The 21,398-nt window shown below is 40.0% G+C and overlaps 1 protein-coding gene across 2 annotated transcripts in view; it reads right to left on the minus strand.

Annotated features, from left to right (window-relative positions):
* Positions 1-19,747: 19,747 nt before the first annotated feature.
* Positions 19,748-21,398, minus strand: part of LOC127963684 (DBH-like monooxygenase protein 2 homolog) — a 69,234-nt gene continuing 67,583 nt past the window's right edge. For both annotated transcript variants that reach the window (XM_052563725.1, XM_052563724.1), the window contains exons 9-13: positions 21,274-21,370; positions 21,046-21,105; positions 20,326-20,456; positions 20,129-20,237; positions 19,748-20,043 (exon numbers count right to left, since the gene is read on the minus strand). In XM_052563725.1, the coding sequence (XP_052419685.1) occupies positions 19,885-20,043; positions 20,129-20,237; positions 20,326-20,456; positions 21,046-21,105; positions 21,274-21,370 (556 nt within the window). In that variant the 3' untranslated portion in view covers positions 19,748-19,884. The remainder of the gene's footprint in view (positions 20,044-20,128; positions 20,238-20,325; positions 20,457-21,045; positions 21,106-21,273; positions 21,371-21,398) is intronic.

Consider the following 21,398-nt stretch of genomic DNA (forward strand, 5'->3'; position numbering starts at 1 on the left):
ACGGGTGATGCGTGTATGCAGTACACCTCTCACGCAACAGGGGTTAGTAGAGTCGGGTGATGTTAGCCTCGGGGACGCGTATGCATACAGATGCGTTGACTATGAAACGGCCCTAACTCGATGCAGTGCGGACGCGCCTGGAAAAAACGAACGCATTGCACCGCATGCGCGTCGCGACGCGTCACTTCCATTATGAGCAAGCGTACCGCGCCTACATTGGAAAATGAGCGTGCAAAAGACGCGATATGTGAATGGCCCCCTATTAGGACATAAGATATAAAAACATTGTAACTGTACCAATCAGACAAAAATTGTGTGGTGTATTCAGATGATGTAACCCCGAGTCTGTATATACAGTTTGGATTTTTTTCCTGTTCCTTTTATTTTCATATTTCATTCTTATCAATTAAAATTATTACTTATGATTCATGATAATTGTTGTTAATACAATTTAGGGAAATACTTTTTCTGCATGGATCTCTCTCTGCATCACATATTGTTGTAGTGCATGTTGTCTTCTGCTGGCCTTTTAAGTGAATGCAGTTTGTAAGAACTCACTTGAGCCCCTTTCACACTGCCATTCCGGCAAATACAGGGGTAAAGTGTTCCTGTAATTGTTCCCTGGTCGCTAGATTTGGCACTTTCACACTGCCAGTGATGACCCGGTATATGTGCGTGCTTTCACACACAACCCGTGAAGATCCCGTAACGACACGTGACATCAGCGCGTGACGTGTAATGTACGAGTCGACAACGCTTGGCACGTTATACTTTAACTGAAGCAAGCAAACGATCTCTGCATCAGCGCGGAAAGTGATTAACTAACTGATCTCTGCTTCATTACAGTTTGCACATTTGTTTTCGTCACGAATGTTGATCTTCCTTCAAAACAGCCGGTAAAAGAGTTGCGCGATAACGCGCGTCATTACTTCGATACGGAATTAGATCTGGCTTTTGTTCACACAGCGCTCGTTCCGGATCGATTACCGCAATCTTACTATGTCCCCGACCCGGGTTCGATTCGGTAATCAATTCCGGGACGTGGTTGCTTTCACACAGAAGGCGACCAGGCAATGTTACGGAATATTGCGGGTCCGACGTGCAGTGTGAAAGGGGCTTTGCATTTGTGAAGGTGAAATGATTGTGGCATTACATATGTTGACAGTCCACTCTTTCTTCCTTATCTACAAAATACTTAAAAGACCTAAATGTTTCTTTCCTGATTACAATGCAACATTTCTAAAGATAGTATTTTAAGTGACCAGGGAAACCTGCTACATACAGCTCCAAGCATGTGGACTTTAGCAACAATGGACTTTAAAACAAGTTTTGTAATTGTTTGTTAGATTATTGTAATGCTTTATTAGGTGGTTGTTCTGCATGCTTGGTAAAACAACTCCAGGTAGTCCAAAATGCAGTAGCTAGAGTTCTTACTAGAATCAGGAAGTATGACCATATTAGCCGGGTTCTGTCAACACTGCACTGGCTCCCTATCAAACATCATATAGATTTTAAAATCTTGCTTATTACTTATAAAGCCCTGGGTGGTTTAGCACGAGCTCTTGTTACATTATAATCCTCCACATCCGCTGCATTCTCAAAACTCAATTTGATAATACCTACAATATCAAAAATCAACTGTGGGTGGCAGATCATTTTCCTATTTGGTGCCTAAACTCTGGAATAACCTACCTAATATTGTTTGGGAGGAAGACACACTCTTGCAGTTTAAATCTAGATTAAAGACCCATCTCTTTAACCTGGCTTACACATAACACACTAATATGCTTCTAATATCCAAATCCATTAAAGGATTTTTAGGCTGCAATAATTAGGTAAACCGGAACCGCGAACACTTCCCATAACCTTGATGTACTTGCTTCATCAAAAGAAGAATGGCATTTATGCTAATCTAAGTCAGTTTATCTTTTATTCCGAGGTCACCGTAGCCACCAGATCCAGTCTGTATCCAAGTCAGAGGGTCACTGCAGCCACCCGGATCCAGTTCCCATCCAGACCAGATGGTGGATCAGCACCTAGAAAGGACCTCTACAGCTCTGAAAGACAGCAGAGACCAGGACAACTAGAGCCCCAACTGATACAGATCCCCTGTAAAGACCCTGTCTCAGATGATCACCGGGACAAGACAACAGGAAACAGATGAATCTTCTTCCAATCTGACTTTGGTGCAACCTGGCATTGAACTGCTGGTTTTGTCTGGTCAGATGAGAACTGACCCCCCGACTGAGCCTGGTTTCTCCCAAGGTTTTTTCTCCATTCTGTCACTGATGGAGGTTTGGTTCCTTACCGCTGTTGCTTCTGGCTTGCTTAGTTGGGGACACTTCATTTACAGCAATATCGTTGACTTGATTGCAAAAAATTGCACAGATACTATTTAAACTGAACTGAGATGATGACATCATTGAATTAAAAAAAAAAAAAACATAACTGTCTGGGCCAACCAGAAACCGTGGATGACAGGTGAGGTCTACAGACTCCTGAAGACATGGAACACTGCCTTCAGAGCTGGAGATGAGGTGGGCCTGAGAACAGCCAGGGCCAACCTGTTCCGCGGCATCAGAGAGGCAAAGAGACAGTTCTCCAGGAAGTTAGCCCATCAATTCAGTGACAGCAGAGATACTCAGAGCCTGTGGCAGGGGATACAGACCATTATGGCCTACAAGCCCACACCATGGACCTGTGGCAACAACACCTCTCTGCTGAATGAGCCGAACACCTTCTTCCCTAACTTTGAGCAACAAAACAGCACCACTGCACAGAAAACTCCACCTCCTCCCGGTGACCAGGTGATAACGCAGACCCCAGACAGCTTGAGGAGATCCTTCAGCAGGATCAACGCATGCAAAGCTCTGGGTCCATACAACATTCCTGGGCGTGTACTGAGAGACTGTGCAGCAGAACTCACTGATGTCTTCATAGACATTTTCAACATCTCACTTAGTCAGGCTGCTGTCCACTATCATTCCAGTCCTGAAGAAGCCATCTCCATCCTGCTTCAATGACTACTGTCTTGTTGCACTTACTCCCTGTCACAGTGTTTGGGTTGTTGTTCCCCGGGGTTCCACTAGATGTCCTCCTTCTCACGGTGTCTGTCCCAGATCACTTCCTGTTCCCTTATATGGTCACCTTCCTCCTTGTTGCGTAATTGATTGTTCCCCCCACCTGTCTCCTGTTTCCCCATTATCCTTCTGTGTATAAATACCCAGTCTGTCTTAGTCTGTGTTACGGACAGAAGGACTCCGTCAACGTAGGAACCCAGCGGTATGTCAGTTTTCCGTTTTCCCCAGCCAAGATGGCGGAGAGGCGGGTCAAATATCTTCGGTTGACCGCCCTCCGTCAAGAGGGCAACGAAGTGGGTGCCCTGGCTCAAGTGTTCTGGTCCCTGGCTGAGGGCATGGGATACAATGATGTGGCCCTTAAAGACCACTTCAATGGCGGGCTGGATGATCCAGTGCCTCAGGAGGAGATGGCACAGTTGGAGACACTGGAATTCTGGGAATTCGTGCGCTACCTGCAGTATCGGTGTCGGTGGGATGCCCCAGCCACTCCTGTCTCTTCCGGCAGGGTGGTCGTCAGCCCAGCACCACTGCCCAGGAAGGCTACCAGCCAAGCGCCACCGCACAAGATGGCCGTCAGCCCAGCGCTCTCGACTTTGGAGGGTCCGCCGGAACCCGACTCGGAACCCCCCTCTGGAGGGCTTTGAGTTGACCACAAGGCCGTGGTGGTCTTCCGCTCCGCCCGGGTGGGCGCCTCAACAGGTCCTTCATGGATTTCTGTGTGTTGTTTTGGTTTCTATTATGTTTCTGTCTGTTCCCCTCAGTTAGTCTGGCCCTCCGTCCCTCCCCCTGTACCTCCTCCGGTCCTCCTCCCTCCTGGTCTCCGTTTTATGTTTACATTTCTGGTGTTTGTCCCCCATGTGTTCCTTTTCCGGCCCTCCGTCCCTCCCCCTGAGCCTCCACCTGTCTGCCTCCCTCCTGGTCTCTGTGTTGTGTTTTGTCTTGGAGCGTCTGGGAGCCGCTCCGTAGATGGTCACCTTCCTCCTTGTTGCGTAATTGATTGTTCCCCCCACCTGTCTCCTGTTTCCCCATTATCCTTCTGTGTATAAATACCCAGTCTGTCTTAGTCTGTGTTACGGAGTCCTTGTTTAATGTTATGTTATTTCATGCCCGTCATCCTTGTCTTGCCTTGCGTTAGTGTCTTGTTTATGTCTGCTTTGATCTTCTGGTTTTGACCCTGCCTGGACTGTTTACCCTTTTGGATTATCCCTAATAAACGATGTTCCTGCAAATTGGTTCCTTCTCCTGTGTTTCCCATAACACTAACGTGACACTCCCATCCTCATGAAGTGTTTTGTATGGCTAGTCATGCACCACATCAAGTCTGCCCTCCCCCCCTCCCTGGACCCTTTCCAGTTTCCATATCGGTCCAACCTGTCTACCGATGATGCCATCTTTACTGAGTCCACTCAGCACTCACACATATAGACAAAAGGGCTCATACGTCAGAATGCTGTTCATAGACTTCAGTTCAGCATTCAACACAATCATCCCTCAACAGCTCATTTACAAACTGGTTTATCTGGGGCTCAACACTTCACTGTGCAACTGGCTGTTGGAATTTCTGACTGGAAGACCTCAGGCTGTACAGGTCGGCAGTCACACATCCAGCACCATCACACTAAATACTGGGGCCCCCCAAGGTTATGTGCTGAGCCCCCTCCTCTTCACGCTGCTGACCCACGACTGCACACTGTCACACAACTCCAACCTCTTTATTAAATTTGCGGATGACACGACTGTGGTGGGTCTCATTAGCAACAAAGATGAGACAAACTACAGGAGCGAGGTAAGCCGCCTGTCCGGGTGGTGCAGTGATAACATCTCTCTCTGAACGTGGAGAAGACAAAGGAGATTGTTGTTGACTTCAGGAGAGCACACACTCAGCATGTTCCTCTGACCATCAATGGTGCGACTGTGGAGAGAGTGAGCAGCACCAAGTTCCCGGGTGTGCACATCACAGAGGACCTCTCCTGGACTGAAAACACAGAAGCACTGGCCAAGAAATCACAGCAGCATCTCTACTTCCTCTGCAAACTGAGAAGAGCCAGAGCCCCACCCCAGCAAGTGAGAGCAGCTGAGAAGTTAATTGGTGGCTCTCTCCCCTCCATCCAGGAAATTTATGGAACCTGTCACACTCACAAAGCCCTCTGCATCGCAGATGATCCCACCCACCCGTCACACAGCATCTTCATCTGCTGCCATCAGGGAGGAGTCTCCAGGCCAGGACCAGCAGACTGAAGGACAGCTTCTTCCATCAGGCTGGATATATATATATATATATATATATATATATATATATATATATATATATATGTGTGTGTGTGTGTGTGTGTGTGATTACGTACTATTTTCATTAAAACCATTGATGTCTGTGTTGATTGCTGAACTCAAACCAACTTTGGAGTTGTCTGATTTGGAAAGTCATCATTCTTGGTCTTCCTTCTTTAAGGGAAAGTTCACACAAAAAATCATTTACTTTCCCTCATGTCATTCCAAACCTATAAGACTTTTGTTTGTCTTTACAGCACAAATGAATATATTTTGAATTTTCTCATAATTTTGTTAATCCATTTATAGTCTAGATAATCAGTATTTTCAAGCCTCATATATTCAGAGTTATTGTAGAAGTTATTCATTCAGATATTTATATATTAATAAATCTTAAATTATATGATAGCAAACATAAAATAAAATACTGGTCTCCCAGACTAGCAATGGAGGACACAAATTAAGAGAATATTAAATTTATTTATTTGTTTTCCCAAAATGAGCAGAGTTTGTGTGGGTCTGGAACAACATGTGGAGAGTAAATTATGACCATTTTCATTATTTGGTGAATTAACCCTTAGAAGAGCAGTCCTCCACGTACATGAACATTTGTGAGGTATGTGAATGTCATGTCTGTTATAATGTTTCAGTAAAGTAGCTTTCTGAAAGCAATATATTTATTCAAACAATATGACATGCCCTTACACTAGTGCTGCCATTATAGCCTTCTGGAGCGCTGTGGTAGAACGAGACATTAAACAACCACACAAAGTGTTGAAACTTTAACACAGAAACTTTAACAAGTCGGAGAGGCAATACCCACACAGTCTCACTTCCCCTTTTATAAATATGTTAACCGCTTGCGTGTGATCTCAACTTATCGCTTCGAAATTTCTGGATCATTTCGATCTCAATTTCTAACTCAATTTCCGATCACGCCAGTTGCACCAGTTTCAGCTCCCCCCTAGAAATGTATTAACTGTGCCGCAGTATTCTCACAATCAAATTCCCCTGGAATCCCCCTGATTGTGCTTCCCACAGAGAAGGACCCACCGCTACTGTTCGTCCCTTTTCTAATTTTAATTCCAATACTTATTAAAAAATAAAATGCATGTTTATCTGGGCCCGGTTCCCCAAAACGTTGGGTGCTTGAGCACCTGCCCCTTTGCCCTTTGGTGCCCAAAGTGCCCTTTTGTCAAAGCAAAATTTCCTCAATTTTTTTTTTTTTTGTCATACAGTTTCCTTTTGTGAATGCCTGCTCATGCCCAATCTAAATATTAGTCAATTTTTGAATAATAATTTAGCCGTCAATAAGATGACAAACATGATGACCTTTGACCTGACGACGACGACCTCTTTTTTTAAATTTTTATTTTATTTTAAATTTTTCAAATAGTACAATATGTCATATAAACTTTGAACTTAAATTTACATCACATAAAGAGATTGACAAGGATATACTAATTTTGATAAACCTTCTGCTTTTGTTAGTAAGATTCTACCAAGAATAGAGAGATCTCTCATGAGCCAATGATTAAGAGATTTTTTCATACTCTCTATTTTCTCTTCAATGTTTAGTTGTTCTCTCTTATTTTTATCTTTAGACATTATTAATCCTAGGTATTTTAGTTCAGTTTTGACAGGTATGGAGTCTATATTTGTCTCAGCACATGGATGAAGACATAGTATTTCACATTTTTTCAGGTTTAGACATAATCCTGAAGCTTTGGAAAAAATTTATATTTTATCTAGGGCTTTTCTAATTAAAGATTTATCTTTTAAAAAGATTACTGTGTCATCTGTAAATTGGCTTATTCGATATTCGTAATCGAAAATGTTGATTCCTTTAATTTGAGGGTGATTTACGATTAGATACGCTAGCATTTGTGTACATAAAATAAATAATTTCGGTGAAATTGGACAACCTTGTCTAATACCACGCGAAATCTTAATTTTTGGTGTCATTCCAGGGTTGAGGAAGATGTAACTATAAATATCATTATAAAACATTTTTATGATTTTGCAGAATCCTTCTCCAAATCCAAATTTTTTGAGCACCGTAAACATGAAATCATGTTCCACAGTGTCGAAAGCTTTGAAAAAATCTATGAATAAAACAAGACTATCTGATTGAATGAATGATTGGTAGTCCATCATATCTAGAATCAGTTGAATATGATTATGAATATTTCTTCCCTTTAAAAAAGCTGATTGATACTCTTCGATAAGTTTTCCAATTACATGCTTTAAGCGATTTGCATACACTAAAGCAAGAAGTTTATAATCATTACACAATAAGGTTATTGGTCTCCAGTTGTCTAGCATCAACAAATCTTTTTGAGGTTTTGGTAATAAGGTTATCAATCCTGTTTTCATTGTAGGGGACAAACATCCTTCCTTAATGCATTCCAAAAAAGCTTTATATAGTAACTTTTTAATATCTGCCCAAAAATGTTTTAGGAATTCAGATGTTACCCCATCTATTCCTGGGGATTTGCCGTTTTTCATTTGTTTTAATGCAGTTTCAATTTCTATTATAGTTAATTCTTCTTCGAGTATGTGTTTGTCTTCCACATCCAATTTTTTAATGTTTTCATCGATTTTTTCAAATAAAAAGTCACAATCTGATTTGTTAAATTTTGATTTATATATGTTACTATAAAAGAGACTAATTTCATCTTGGACTAATTTCTGATCTTCCATTGTTATACCATTTATTACAAGTTTATTTTTTTTTTTCTTACTTTGTCTTTGTTTTTCAAGTCCGAAGAAATAAGTTGAACTTTTTTCACCCTTTTCAATCCATCTAGCTCTTGATCGAACATAAACTCCATTTGCCTTTGTTGTGTAAATGTCATCTAATTGGGACTGCAATAACTTTAATTCAGTAATGTTGTCTAAGGTTAATTGTACATTACTTGTTAGTTGATTGATTTTGTCCATTAGATCCTTTTGCTTCCGTTTCCTTGTACATGATATTTTTTTTACCTGTGTCAACTGCTATTTGTCTGGTTTTGAACTTAAACCATTCCCATTTACTGATATCACTCATGTCTAGCTTTTCAACCTCTGGGATAAGAGACTTCACCTGTTCACAAAATTCAGCACTTTTTAAGAAATCATTATTTAACTTCCAGATATTTGGAGAATGTAATTGCTGTTTGGATGTTAATAGGTTAAGACTAATCATGCAATGGTCTGTAAGCGGAGAGGCTGATATTTTACAATCTGAAACATCACTACATAACTCGCATGAAATCAGCCAGTAATCTAATCTTGAACATTGACCGTTTCCTGCAGAGTTATACCATGTAAACTGAACTGATGTTGGATTTAATCCTCTCCAGTAATCAATTATATATGTTGTTGTACATAAAGACAGTATAGTGTCGCTATATACAGGTTGAGAATTCCTATGAGGTATTCGGTCTAGCCATGAATCAGGGGCTATATTATGGTCTCCTCCCAATATCACTTTATCTGAATCATATGTTGTTTTCCATTCAATTATAAGTTGTATTAATTTTTCATACAACTTCACATTGATTGCTTGGTTGTTAAAGCCATAAACGCATATCAAAATGTAACGTTTGTCATTTGTCTCCACAACCACCATTAACCAGTGGCCCTCAGAATCTTTTTTATGATCCATTATGTTACCTGGAAATCTATTGAATAGTATCATGACTCCTGCTGAATGTGATGTTCCATGTGCAAAGAAGGCGTAATCCCCCCATTGATTTTTCCAAAATTTTTCATTGTCCATAACAGAATGAGTCTCCTGTAAAAAGATGCATTGCGATTTCTGATCCTTACAAAACAAAAAAAAGTATGGTTGTTCTAAATGCGCTTAACTTTGTTTTTTTGCAGGAATGAACGTTGTCCTGAGTAACATCAAAAATATAGAAAAAACATCAACTCGTAATTGAAGTCCTCTAACCCCTTTTAGCAGTTAAATCAATTAAACTTTCACCTGGTAAGATTCATACTAACAGAATATGTAAAAAAAAAAAAAAATACCTGAGAGTTTCTTTCTGTAAAACTTAAATACATCTTACCATGTTACTGAATTTTTGCTCTGAATAAGCAGAAAGTGTCTGAGTATTTGCTTACTACACATTACTTAGGGGTCAACTCTGTGTCCATCAATGAGAGCATATCCTTCTCTTAGGGAGGCCTTTTTTCCGTTTCTTCTGGCTTCTTGCACCTTAGGCCAAAGCTTTGCACGAGCCTCACGATCTTCTTTTGAGAAGTCCTCCTTGAACTGAATGTTCATCTCTCTGCACACTCTTGCCTCTCTTGATCTTCTCCATACTTCATCACGGACCGTTCTCAAGGCAAACTGGATGATTACAGGTCTGGGCATCTTGTTGGTAGCTGCATCGTTCTTCTTTCCCAAGCGGTGCACTGTGTCAACTGACTCACGTAGTTTCTCCACTGACACCGGGATCACTCTTGTCAGGATGCCGATCACAGTCTCTCTTGTATCCTCTTTGTCTTTTTCAGGAAGGCCCATCAGTCTAAGATCCCACCTTCTCTTATACCTGGCTTGCTCCAGACATATCTGCTTCAGTGATGCATTTTCTTTTTTCAACAGCAACATTTCTTCCTTCACTTTGCCTATTTCTTCCCTATTTTCTCTCACTGCTTGTGTATTAGCTTCCATTCGACTTTCAAAAGCTTTCAGTCTGTCATCTTGTTCATCAAATCTCTTTATCAAAGTTTGAATTGCATCTAAGATGGTTTCATTTGTTATCTCACCCGGCTGTTTTTCCACATCTTGATTCTTTGGTTTCATTTTCTTGGGATTTGGGCTAGGCAAAGGTGTGTGGTCATGAGACATTTTCCGATTTTCTTCCTCCATTGCCTCTATTTCTTCTTCCTCACATGCCTCGCGCAGGGCCGTCAGGTTATAGTCGTGGTCAGTTAGCTTTACAGTTGACAGTTGAGCTTTAGCCACTTTGCTAGCGTTAGCCATCTCGTTCACGTTGCAGAACAAGAAAAGAAAAAAAACCGAGTAACTTTACAGGTAGTCCGCTTCGAAAAATAGAACTCCGTGGGGCTGAGATGTTATTTATGCAGTTCTTACGTGAAGTTGTTGGGATTTTTTCTGTTAGAGATTAAATGTTTAGGACGATTTCAAGACTTTAATAACGGAGCCTGCAAAAACGCTACTGCTCACTCCGCCATCATAACCCCCCCCCCCCCCGACGATGACGACGACGACGACGACGACGACAACGACGACGACCTCCTCATCCGACCGGGACGATTCGTCACGCCGCACGCGCATTTTGTAATTGTCAGAGGATATTTTCAACACCGCCGAAGCTGCTGGTAAGTGGTGCTTCATTCTAAGCGAAGTGATTTTGATATTTATTTACTTATTATTATTTTACAAGAACGACTTGATGTGAGAACATGCAGATATGTTGTTTATATTGCGGTGTGTAGCCTGTAGTGTAGAGTAACGTTAGAGTAGTAGTGATGGTTAAAATAATAGATTGATAATGAAATAGTACATTGTGCCTTGTTCCTAGATGGACAGAGACTGGAAAGTAATAGACCAGATGAGGAGATGGAGATAGAAGAAGAAAAAGAGGCAAATGTAGACGCACAAATGACAGAAAGAGCAGGTAAGGAAGCCAGGAGACAGAGGCTGGTGAGAAAGAGGAAAATGTAGAGGCACAAGCATTTTCTATAGTTTTTACTATAACAGCTGTTCTTAATTATTCTGTTGAAACATAGAAGAAAAAGCCATCAGGTTGGGACAATTTAAGACATTTCAGTTTCTAATCCCAGAGTTATTATTAGGTGGAAATAATTTTTCTTTTTTTACTTTTAAATGTAAAATTGTCTCTTCTAATCTTTTTCTTTTTCAAAACTGCATCACAGCATTTGCTGCCGTATCAATACATAATCATCCATATCAATAATATCAATGCATCACAATATATTGCTGTATTGCTATTTTGAACCGCGCTTTTTAAAGCCTTGTTCCATGTGCCCCTTTTATACTTTGAGCACCTGCCCCTCCAAAGGTCTCTGCACGGCCCTGTCTGTAAGTCACACTTTCGTAAGGTCTGTCTGGACCATTCATAAGCTCTCTTTTAGCGCTGTTTGAGCTCACTTTTGATAATTAAAATGTGGCAAACAATTTGGATCTAAATGGCTAATATCTATAAATGTGTAATCAATCAATCACCTTTATTTATATAGTGCTTTAAACAAAATACATTGCGCCAAAGCACTGAACAACATTCATTTGGAAAACAGTGTCTCAATAATGTAAGCATGGTGATGTCCAGTAAGCGACCAACTATGACCAACTATGGCAGCGATCCAATGTGTCCGTATGCGTGACATTTTGCCTGACATGGCTATATTAAAAAGAATTCACCTCACAAAACAACTCATTATGGAGCTGCTGGACCTTCTCAGACCTGCGCTTGCCTGGCTAACGCGGTGGAATTTTGCTTTAAGCCCTGAAGTCCAGATGCTTGCAGCGCTACGTTTTTTTCGTTTGTTTTTTTTTTTTTTTTTTTGCTACAGAGAGCTTCAGCGAGGTCGTGGGAGAGGGCTATACGGCCTAAGCAACACCTCTGTGTGGAGGTGCGTCCACACTGTCACCAACGCCCTTCTGCGCCATGCCGGGGATTACATCCTGGTGGATGGCACACTCATCCCTATTGCCAATCCATAAGTGATTGATTAGGCGTACTTATCGCGAAAGGGATACGTGGCCATGAACGTGCAGGTTATAGTGGAACATTGGGAAGTGATCTCTGACCTAGTGGCAAGATCCAACAAAACTTCAAGTTCCTCTGATGAGAGGCTTGGTGCCCTTTTTTATGTTGCTTCCCCAGCATATTTTGTAATCTAACTAACGATGCCAACTAGTTCAGCACCCTGACTTTGGACAGCGCTCTTGTAATGTCAGACATAAGAGGCAGCGTGATAAGAAGCATCCTAAGGGACACTTCGGGGAACACACTTAGGAACATAAACAACTTTGGTAAGATATATCTTTCGAGGTCTTCTTAGCGTGTTAAGAGTGAGCGTTATCGGGAAACCGGGCCCTGATTATTGCCAAATGAGGTTATGCTTATTCAGCTTGTATTTTCCAGACGGTCTTGTCTTTCACTTCTGCAAATATATATATGCAGCAACAAGCATGATAAAGATGAGCTAAGAATGAACTGCACCCTTCGTGTGTCTCATTCTTTGGTCCCAGGTACCTGCTCTCTTCTGCTCACCAGCCCAACCAGAACCAGAACTTATATCTCCTATCTCGAAGGCTACTTTTATTCTAACACTGGGTTAATCACTACAAACATTTCATTTTGAAGACAAGACATATATATTTTTTCGCAAATGTAAAATTATCCCAAGAGCTCCTCTTAATTTACTGGGTCGAGATTTGATGCACAAATTGAATATGGATATTAAATTCACTGACATGGTTACATTCTCTTTCCTATCTAGTTTACAGGTCTCTGTGAACCCACTGCTGACATGGGAAGAAAACAGTGAATCGCAACCTACCGTATGTAAATTGAGGTCTGACATACCACAAGCTAGGGATGGGCATTCTATTACATTTTCTTAGTCGATCGTCGGGAGAATTAACGATCGACAATCGATTAATCATTAATATTTTTATAATATAATTAATTATTTAATTTTTATAATAAAAAAATGCAATGCATACAAAAATACAGCGTGTTTTTCCTCGGTGAGACCTTTATTACAAGATCAACTTGTGGCAGACAGTTAAACTACGTTCAGGCAAACCTAACATATATCCGCGTGCATATGCAGTGCTCTAAACCAGCAGAACCTGCAGCTGCTAGCAGGCGTTCTTAAACAGAGACGTCATTTGTTCCAAAATAATAATAATGATAAAAGAATCATGTTAAACAATAACATAAAAAAAAACATTATAATACTTAGGCTAGATCTGACAGATTTTGTCAAAATGTAACTCAAAACTATCCAAGCCAGAAGAAAAGGCCAGATATTAGCCTTCCTAACAATTACACTAACGTAACAAATTATGCTACTTAAAGCCTCATGAAAAATAACTTACTTTAGTAACTAGCATACAACTTCTGCACGAGTCTACGGATTTTTGTTGAGAAATACCGTATAAGCTTGTTGACATGATCTGGTGTCAGACGCGACCGCAACCTGTTGACCGTCAGTCCAGCCGCCGAAAACACCCACTCTGAGGGAACTGACGTTGCCGGGATGCACAGGTACATCATTTGAGTCGTGGCCGTGTTGTACTTAAACACGGCATCGCAATGTTTGCAGTTAACTAGTTCGCTTTTTAAATCAAAATGGTCCAACGCCACACTTCGCCGTGACATCTTCATGATTATTCTTTGAAATCAAAACGGAAGATCACAGATAACCGAGTAGGGTGTCAAATATTGCCAAATATTGGTAAAATATTTAATTGCTGCCACACAGTGAAATTCATTTAATTGCTTGAAGACTCGCACTACGCAATGCAACCTGCATTAGATAAAAAAAATGCTTTAGATTAATCGATAACAAATTAACATGATCGAGGAAAATCGATCATCGATTAATCATGCCCATCCCTACCACAAGCAGTAAAGACTATGGTTGATCCATCATTATGGTCACAGAATAAAGATGATACAGGTTTTATAGACATGGAACTAACAAACCAGTCTACACTAAACATTACGTTTTTTTTTTTTTTTTTTTTTTAAAGATAAGTAACTTGAGCCATATCAATTTGAGCTGCTGGCTCAAACTGCGCTCTTAACTCCCGCACCGCGTCGCTTTTCAGCGCTAGCTGTGTGGAGAAGCCCAATTTCCTCCTCTGTTGAAGAAGCAATCCCGCATAAAATGCAGTTTGCACACTCCAGCTCTAGGCGAGCTCTAGGCGGGAACTCGCGGTTTTCCGGGCCAAGTGCATGCAACCACTGGTGCCTAATTTTAAAGTCTGCTGGAAAACTATGCAGTCCAGCAGTGCTGTTGCAACCAGCAACACTACACCTACGTACCATCCTGACCACTTTACTAAATACAGATAAATCTACGCTAACTTGAAGCTATCCTAACTATGCTTCTAACAATACTAACGTTACACTAACAACTATGTTAATTAACTAGTCTACACGAAATGATCTAAATAACTATATAAATGCTATGCTAATGCTATAATAGTCTATCCTGGTCATTTTCTTCACTCGCAATTCCAACCCTTTTGAAGGAACAAGATGGTTTTATACTGCCAAGGCCGTGGTAGTTCGTACCAAGGGGCGTGGTGAGCGTGAAACTGCTTACATCACCTTCCACCGCTTACGCCACTTGCCACCGCAACATCCAACAGCAAAAATCAACTGCAGTTAGCCACCGTTCAACCTGAAGAGGGCAGCACTAAGACTTTTTTACACCATATATTGTAGAATTAAAACACTTCATTGATGGCATCTACCTTTGTGGCTATGCTGTGGTGTCAGAATCTGGGAAAACAATAGAAGCTTTTGCTTTAAATTCGGCATACCTACCACTATTGAAATCGAGGGTAACACAAATACTCACTAAAATATTGTCGATTGATTGGCTCCTAAACATACCTTACTAGGACTGTCAAAAAAACAAACAAAAAAACATTCGAATTATGTCAAATTTAAAAATAAAAAAAAATTCACATTCACATTCAAATTTTAGGTATCCGTTAAGGAGGCAGCTTTAAGGCCCGCCCCGGGTATACTTCAAAGAGTGGAGAAGATCTTGTTTACGTCAAAACTGAAACCAAGTTATTCACACAGAACGCATATTTCGGATTTTATAGCGACATCTTCTATGCCGTTAAAGAGTTTTACTCAGCGTACGATTGCTGAAGCAGTTGCAGACATCAGTGAAAACAGTGTATGTTGGGCTCAGACTTATTTGGAGGAACAACTAAACCTGCAACATATCACACTGAAGAGGGTGTACGTGAATAGAACTTCATTTTGGCCTTTCACTTTAAAACATGGGTTTTTTGAAGCGTACAGAAGTGAGATATATTGCGATCCTGAAAATTAAATGACCAGAATGGAGTATTAATTATATATACAGGTTCTTCTCAAACAATTAGCATATTGTGATAAAAGTTCATTATTTTCCATAATGTAATGATAAAAATTAAACTTTCATATATTTTAGATTCATTGCACACCAACTGAAATATTTCAGGTCTTTTATTGTTTTAATACTGATGATTTTTGCATACAGCTCATGAAAACCCAAAATTCCTATCTCAAAAAATTTGCATATTTCATCCGACCAATAAAAGAAAAGTGTTTTTAATACAAAAAAAGTTAACCTTCAAATAATTATGTTCAGTTATGCACGCAATACTGGTCGGGAATCCTTTTGCAGAAATGACTGCTTCATTGCGGCGTGGCATGGAGGCAATCAGCCTGTGGCACTGCTGAGGTGTTATGGAGGCCCAGGATGCTTTGATAGCGGCCTTAAGCTCACCCAGAGTGTTGAGTCTTGCGTCTTTCAACTTTCTCTTCACAATATCCCACAGATTCTCTATGGGGTTCAGGTCAGGAGAGTTGGCAGGCCAATTGAGCACAGTAATACCATGGTCCGTAAACCATTTACCAGTGGTTTTGGCACTGTGAGCAGGTGCCAGGTCGTGCTGAAAAACTTGACACTGGACTTCAGGCATTTTGGCATTTCCTTCTCACCAGTCTTCCTCCAGACTCTGGCACCAAGATTTCCGAATGACATACAAAATTTGCTTTCATCCGGAAAAAAAGTACTTTGGACCACTGAGCAACAGTCCAGTGCTGCTTCTCTGTAGCCCATTTCCTGCACACGCCTGTGCACGGTGGCTCTGGATGTTTCTACTCCATACTCAGTCCACCGCTTCGCAGGTCCCCCAAGGTCTGGAATCAGTACTTCTCCACAATCTTCCTCAGGGTCCGGTCACCTCTTCTCGTTGTGCAATGTTTTTTGCCACACTTTTTCCTTCCCACAGACTTCCCACTGAGGTGCCTTGATACAGCACTCTGGGAACAGCCTATTCATTCAGAAATTTCTTTCTGTGTCTTACCCTCTCGCTTGAGGGTGTCAATGATGGCCTTCTGGACAGCAGTCAGGTCGGCAGTCTTACCCATGTTTGCGGTTTTGAGTAATGAACCAGGCTGGGAGTTTTAAAAGCCTCAGGAATCTTTTGCAGGTGTTTAGAGTTTATTAGTTGATTCAGATGATTAGGTTAATAGCTCATTTAGAGGACCTTTTCATGATATGCTAATTTTTTGAGATGGGAATTTTGGGTTTTCATGAGCTGTATGCCAAAATCATCAGTATTAAAACAATAAAAGACCTGAAATATTTCAGTTGGTGTGCAATGAATCTAAAATATATGAAAGTTTATTTTTTATCATTTACATTATGGAAAATAATCAACTTTTATCACAATATGCTAATTTTTTTTTAGAAGGACCTGTAGAATAGATAAAGTAAAAAAAAAAAAAAATAATAAAAAAAAAAACACTAGTTGAAGCGCACTTTAAGTTCTTATGTCGAGAAGAACAGAAGGGTATCAGAAGCCATGGCATCCATTTAGATTGGCAGGTATGTGTGGCATAAGAGTAACAATGTGTGTCCTAGTGACCATAGCACTAATATAAAGGGAACTATCTGAGTCAAGGTGAAGTCCACCACACACCAATCCATTAATAATAACTCTAAGACAGGGAAGAGATGAGAGTTTTCTGTGTGACCCTATATCAGTGAGTGTAGGACCACTGATGAATTAAAAAAATAAAAGAAACATATGCTACAGATTTTTACTTCTGTTCAGAAGGCATGGTCCGTAAAAGGTTGTGGATATTTATCAGAAAGTTCAGATTACTGTGGTTATACAGGAAACAGAAAGATCTTTGAAAAGGTACTCTCTGATTTGTCTACGAACCCAGTTGACAACACAGGATGCATCAACGAAAAATATAGAATTCATTATGAGTTCAGATCTGAGTGATAGTATTAAGAAAGTTAGGACCGCTAAGGCCAAATGTGAAGGAAATTATGCATGTGCATTAGAACTATTACAAAAAGGAGTTCAGAAGGAAGAAAAAGATGGTGAATGTTGGATCTGTATGCAGCTCCACTCAGCATGGAAAACACACCAAATAACTTCAGAAATGGAATGTCTTGAAAATAATAAATGTGATGTACCAAAACAGATGTCTACAATTTTACAGATGACGAATAATCTAAGAGCATATGGAGCACTGATGTTTTCTCCTAAAATATATAATTGTTCATATACTGGACTACCATTCAAAGGATTCGCTTTTCATGTACAGTCACATCCTGCAGACTTATGTATCTGTTCGAAAGCATTATGTAGGAATACCATAACTCTCAAACTTCTGTAAATGACTGTAATCATAACTGTACTATTAAGTATTACAATCAGACTATTGAGAGTTTCAAGTGTCTGTTTTTGTATCTTGATAGCTCTCCATTTGGACCTGTGGAGTAATGACATATTACCACTTAGATGAGGGAGACTAGTGTGGATGCTGCTATCCAGCTCTGCTGTATATACAGTGTTACTACTGTTTTAACATGGAAAGACATTGATAATAATGAGCATTGCGTTAGTTCAGTCAGGCCATGTTAGTCACGCTTGCATCAGCTGACAGTCAGCTGTTCCTGATGTGTGCCAATCCAGTCTTGACAACTATCTCCTGCTGTCTATTTAAATTCCCATTATTCAGTGTCTCTTCAATCGCATTGCTGCTTGCAATTAACTCCCTCCTCTAACCCCAACTCCACCAACTGAACCTGTAATCCGATCTAACTTGTTCTTTCTTTACAGTGTCTTAATCGGAAGCAGTCTCTATGACATTTTGTTTACAACTCATGTAATTGTGAATAGTTATTATATATGCTTATAATGGTTCTGTTCTGTACCCCAGGGGGTTTTGTCTTGCTGCTCTCCCCGCTCTGTCCAAGCATGGCTGCATGGACAGGCGTGTGGAGTGTTGCCCAAACCATAACCATACCGCCAACACTAACTGTATGCAATTATATTTGTCATAAATATACTTGACGGAAGTGGTCCTGATAGAAATACATAATATGCCTGATCGTTATAATAGGTACAAGACCATGCAGTCAATCCATGCACAACTTACAAGAGTAGGGACCAAGACTCCTTTAAATAAGATCAATGGGTTAGCCTGGCAGGTTTTGTCATTGGAAAATGATACTGCCCAAGCACTTGGTTTAATTACAGAAGAATTGAAGAAGATGAGAGAAGCAGTTGTTCAGACTAGACTTGCCCTTGACCTCTTGATCTCGCAGCAAGCAATAGTTTGTAAAATGTTAGGACTATCTTGTTGTTTTTACATAGAGGACTGATTCTTGGTTTGGCTGGTTTAGTAGCCTATGGTGTAGATGGGGAACTTGGATTTTCCATTCTGTTAGTTGTCCTATTGATGTTGATTTTACTACTGATAGCCCCATGCTTAATGCAATGTATCAGTAGTTTTATTATGGGCTCTATTACAGCTATTACACCAAAAGATATGTACCAGGCGATGCTGCAAATAGCAGATGAGCATCTGTCAGATGGTGATACTTACACTGAAGATGATCATGTTCAGGTGTATGAGTTCGAGCTTGAAGAACACAGAGAATCAGAACCATATGTCTAATTTCTAACTAATTATATTAATCATATTCATCTTTATATATAGGAAATTGTAATTTGTCTAACAATATGAGTGTAACTAACTAAATGATTTGTTTTGTTGTAACCCATATGCAATGTTATGTATACCAAAGTGTAATATGTGATATTAATATGTGTATTATTCCTATACGTAAATGTATACAGTAACAAATCATTGTTATCAGCCATGTTGTATATTGTCTTAAAGTAGCATTTGTGAGGTTCTTTTTGACCCCACATACACCCTGTGTCTAGGGAAATATGTGCCTGTCTGTTCTTTATGTGCGGGAAAAAAACATTACTCAAATGACATGTTTATCTGATTATTGCCAAATGAGGTTATGCTTATTCAGCTTGTATTTTCCAGAAGGTCTTATCTTTCACTTCTGCAAATGCTATATAATGTATATTCAGCACCATGCATAATAAAGTTGAGCTTAGAATGAACTGGACCCTTTGTGTTTCTCATTCTTTGGTCCCAGGTATACCTGCTCTCTTCAGCTCACTAGCCCAACCAGAACCAGAACTTATATCTCCGATCTTGAAGGCTAGAATGTACTTTTATTCTTACACCGGGTTTATTACTACAAACATTTTATTCCTGATCTCCACCACCTATACTTAAAATGTTTCATATTGTAGAACGTATAAGAGACAAGTAAACCAATGAAAGTAAAGTGTAAAGTCCATTTCCATTAAAAAATTTATTTAAAAGAAAAAGAAGGAAGTTACATATAACTTGCTAAATTTTCAGTCCCTGTGATCCAGGAATTTTTGCCCTCTTTATGATTCAGAAAAGTTACATCAGTGCTAGTTTGCATTAGTGTTGCAAAAGGAAGCCCATTGCACTGCCAAACATGTGAGCAGTGATAGCACAGCAAGACTTTTGGTCACACAGCCACTTATGCATGGTGCAGGCGGGATGACTTTGAGATCAGGAAGAGTCCCTTTAAAGGAAGATGCCTTGTTCTGGAAAAACAAGTGGAAAAGTGTGTCAGGTAAATGCAGCTGTGGTCAGAACAGAAGCAGATTTTTTGGAGTTGTGGGCACTTACAAGTGAGTTCACAACTGTGATGTACTGGTCGATACTCTTCAGTGTTTGTTGGTATTCATTTATAGTTATGTTATTCCAAGTCTTGGTGAACATTATATAGGACCAAGAACTGCAAAGTGATCAAATAAAAGACACATTATCATCAGCACATTTTAAGAGCTAAATTTATTCAAAACAAGGGTTTTCAATTAGATTACTTAGTATATGTTACTCCCATTGCAGAATGTAACAACTTTAAATCAGGGAAGCTCGTACAGCCGCTCAGTTTCATAGCTGGATAGTAGAAGATGAAAGCCAAACACATCTCATCTGTAGTTGAGAACCCCCCCTGAGGGCAGAAAAAGGGAGGTTTACACATCTACAATCTTTCTTTTCTATTTTAAAGGGATCATATGATGCGATTAAAATGTTTTCTTTCTCTTTAGAGTGTTACAAGTTCTTGGTGCATAAAGACGATCTGTAAAGTTGCAAAGATTAAAGTCTCTTTAATCCCCCCCCCCCCCAAACAGCTCGTTCTAACATGCCCCCACATCTCTATGTCATTATGTCGGATAACGCCTGCCGCCATGTCGTATTAGACACTGTGTGTTTCACTGTGAAAAAGAAACTACTTTGTTTGGCCTTCCAAAAGAGAACGATATCTGCTTTGGCCGCGGTGTGTGACGATGTTTCATTGAGAAAGTGAAACTACTTCATTTGGCTTTCCAAAAGAGGACACAACTAGAAATCATGATAATCATATCACGTTTATAATGGGTTTTATGTTTATGTATCGATGCTCCCGCCGGACAGGGCATCACAACATGTTCAGAGCCGTAACCAGGATCTGACCACTTTTAATCATGAGAATCGGGGAAATTTAAAGACACATGCCATTAAAGAAAAAACTATATGAGCCTTTATGTAAATGTACCAACCCATGTGAGGCTGTCTCTGTTTTCAGTATTATAGGTGCACTCCACCAGCAATTTGTCATCCTGAAAGACCGAAAAGTTTCTTTAGCTCACTTATTGACAATTACATGCTAAATAAATTATATAAAATAAAGTCTATTACAGTACATAAATGTGTCATTTTGTATTGTGCAGAGCATATATTTGATATGTATACTTGAAATCCCTGTAAATTTAACAGTAGGTACTTACCAACTTCACTGTCTTAGTTTTACCCAAGTTTGTCACTTCCTGATATTCAAAATCATAGCTTTCATCCGCAGCTAGAATATCGATCTGTTCTCCCCCTCTGAAGAGAATAAGAATTTACAAAAAAA

This window comes from Carassius gibelio, chromosome B8, assembly GCF_023724105.1.
Source record: "Carassius gibelio isolate Cgi1373 ecotype wild population from Czech Republic chromosome B8, carGib1.2-hapl.c, whole genome shotgun sequence".
NCBI classification, from domain to species: Eukaryota; Metazoa; Chordata; class Actinopteri; order Cypriniformes; family Cyprinidae; genus Carassius; species Carassius gibelio.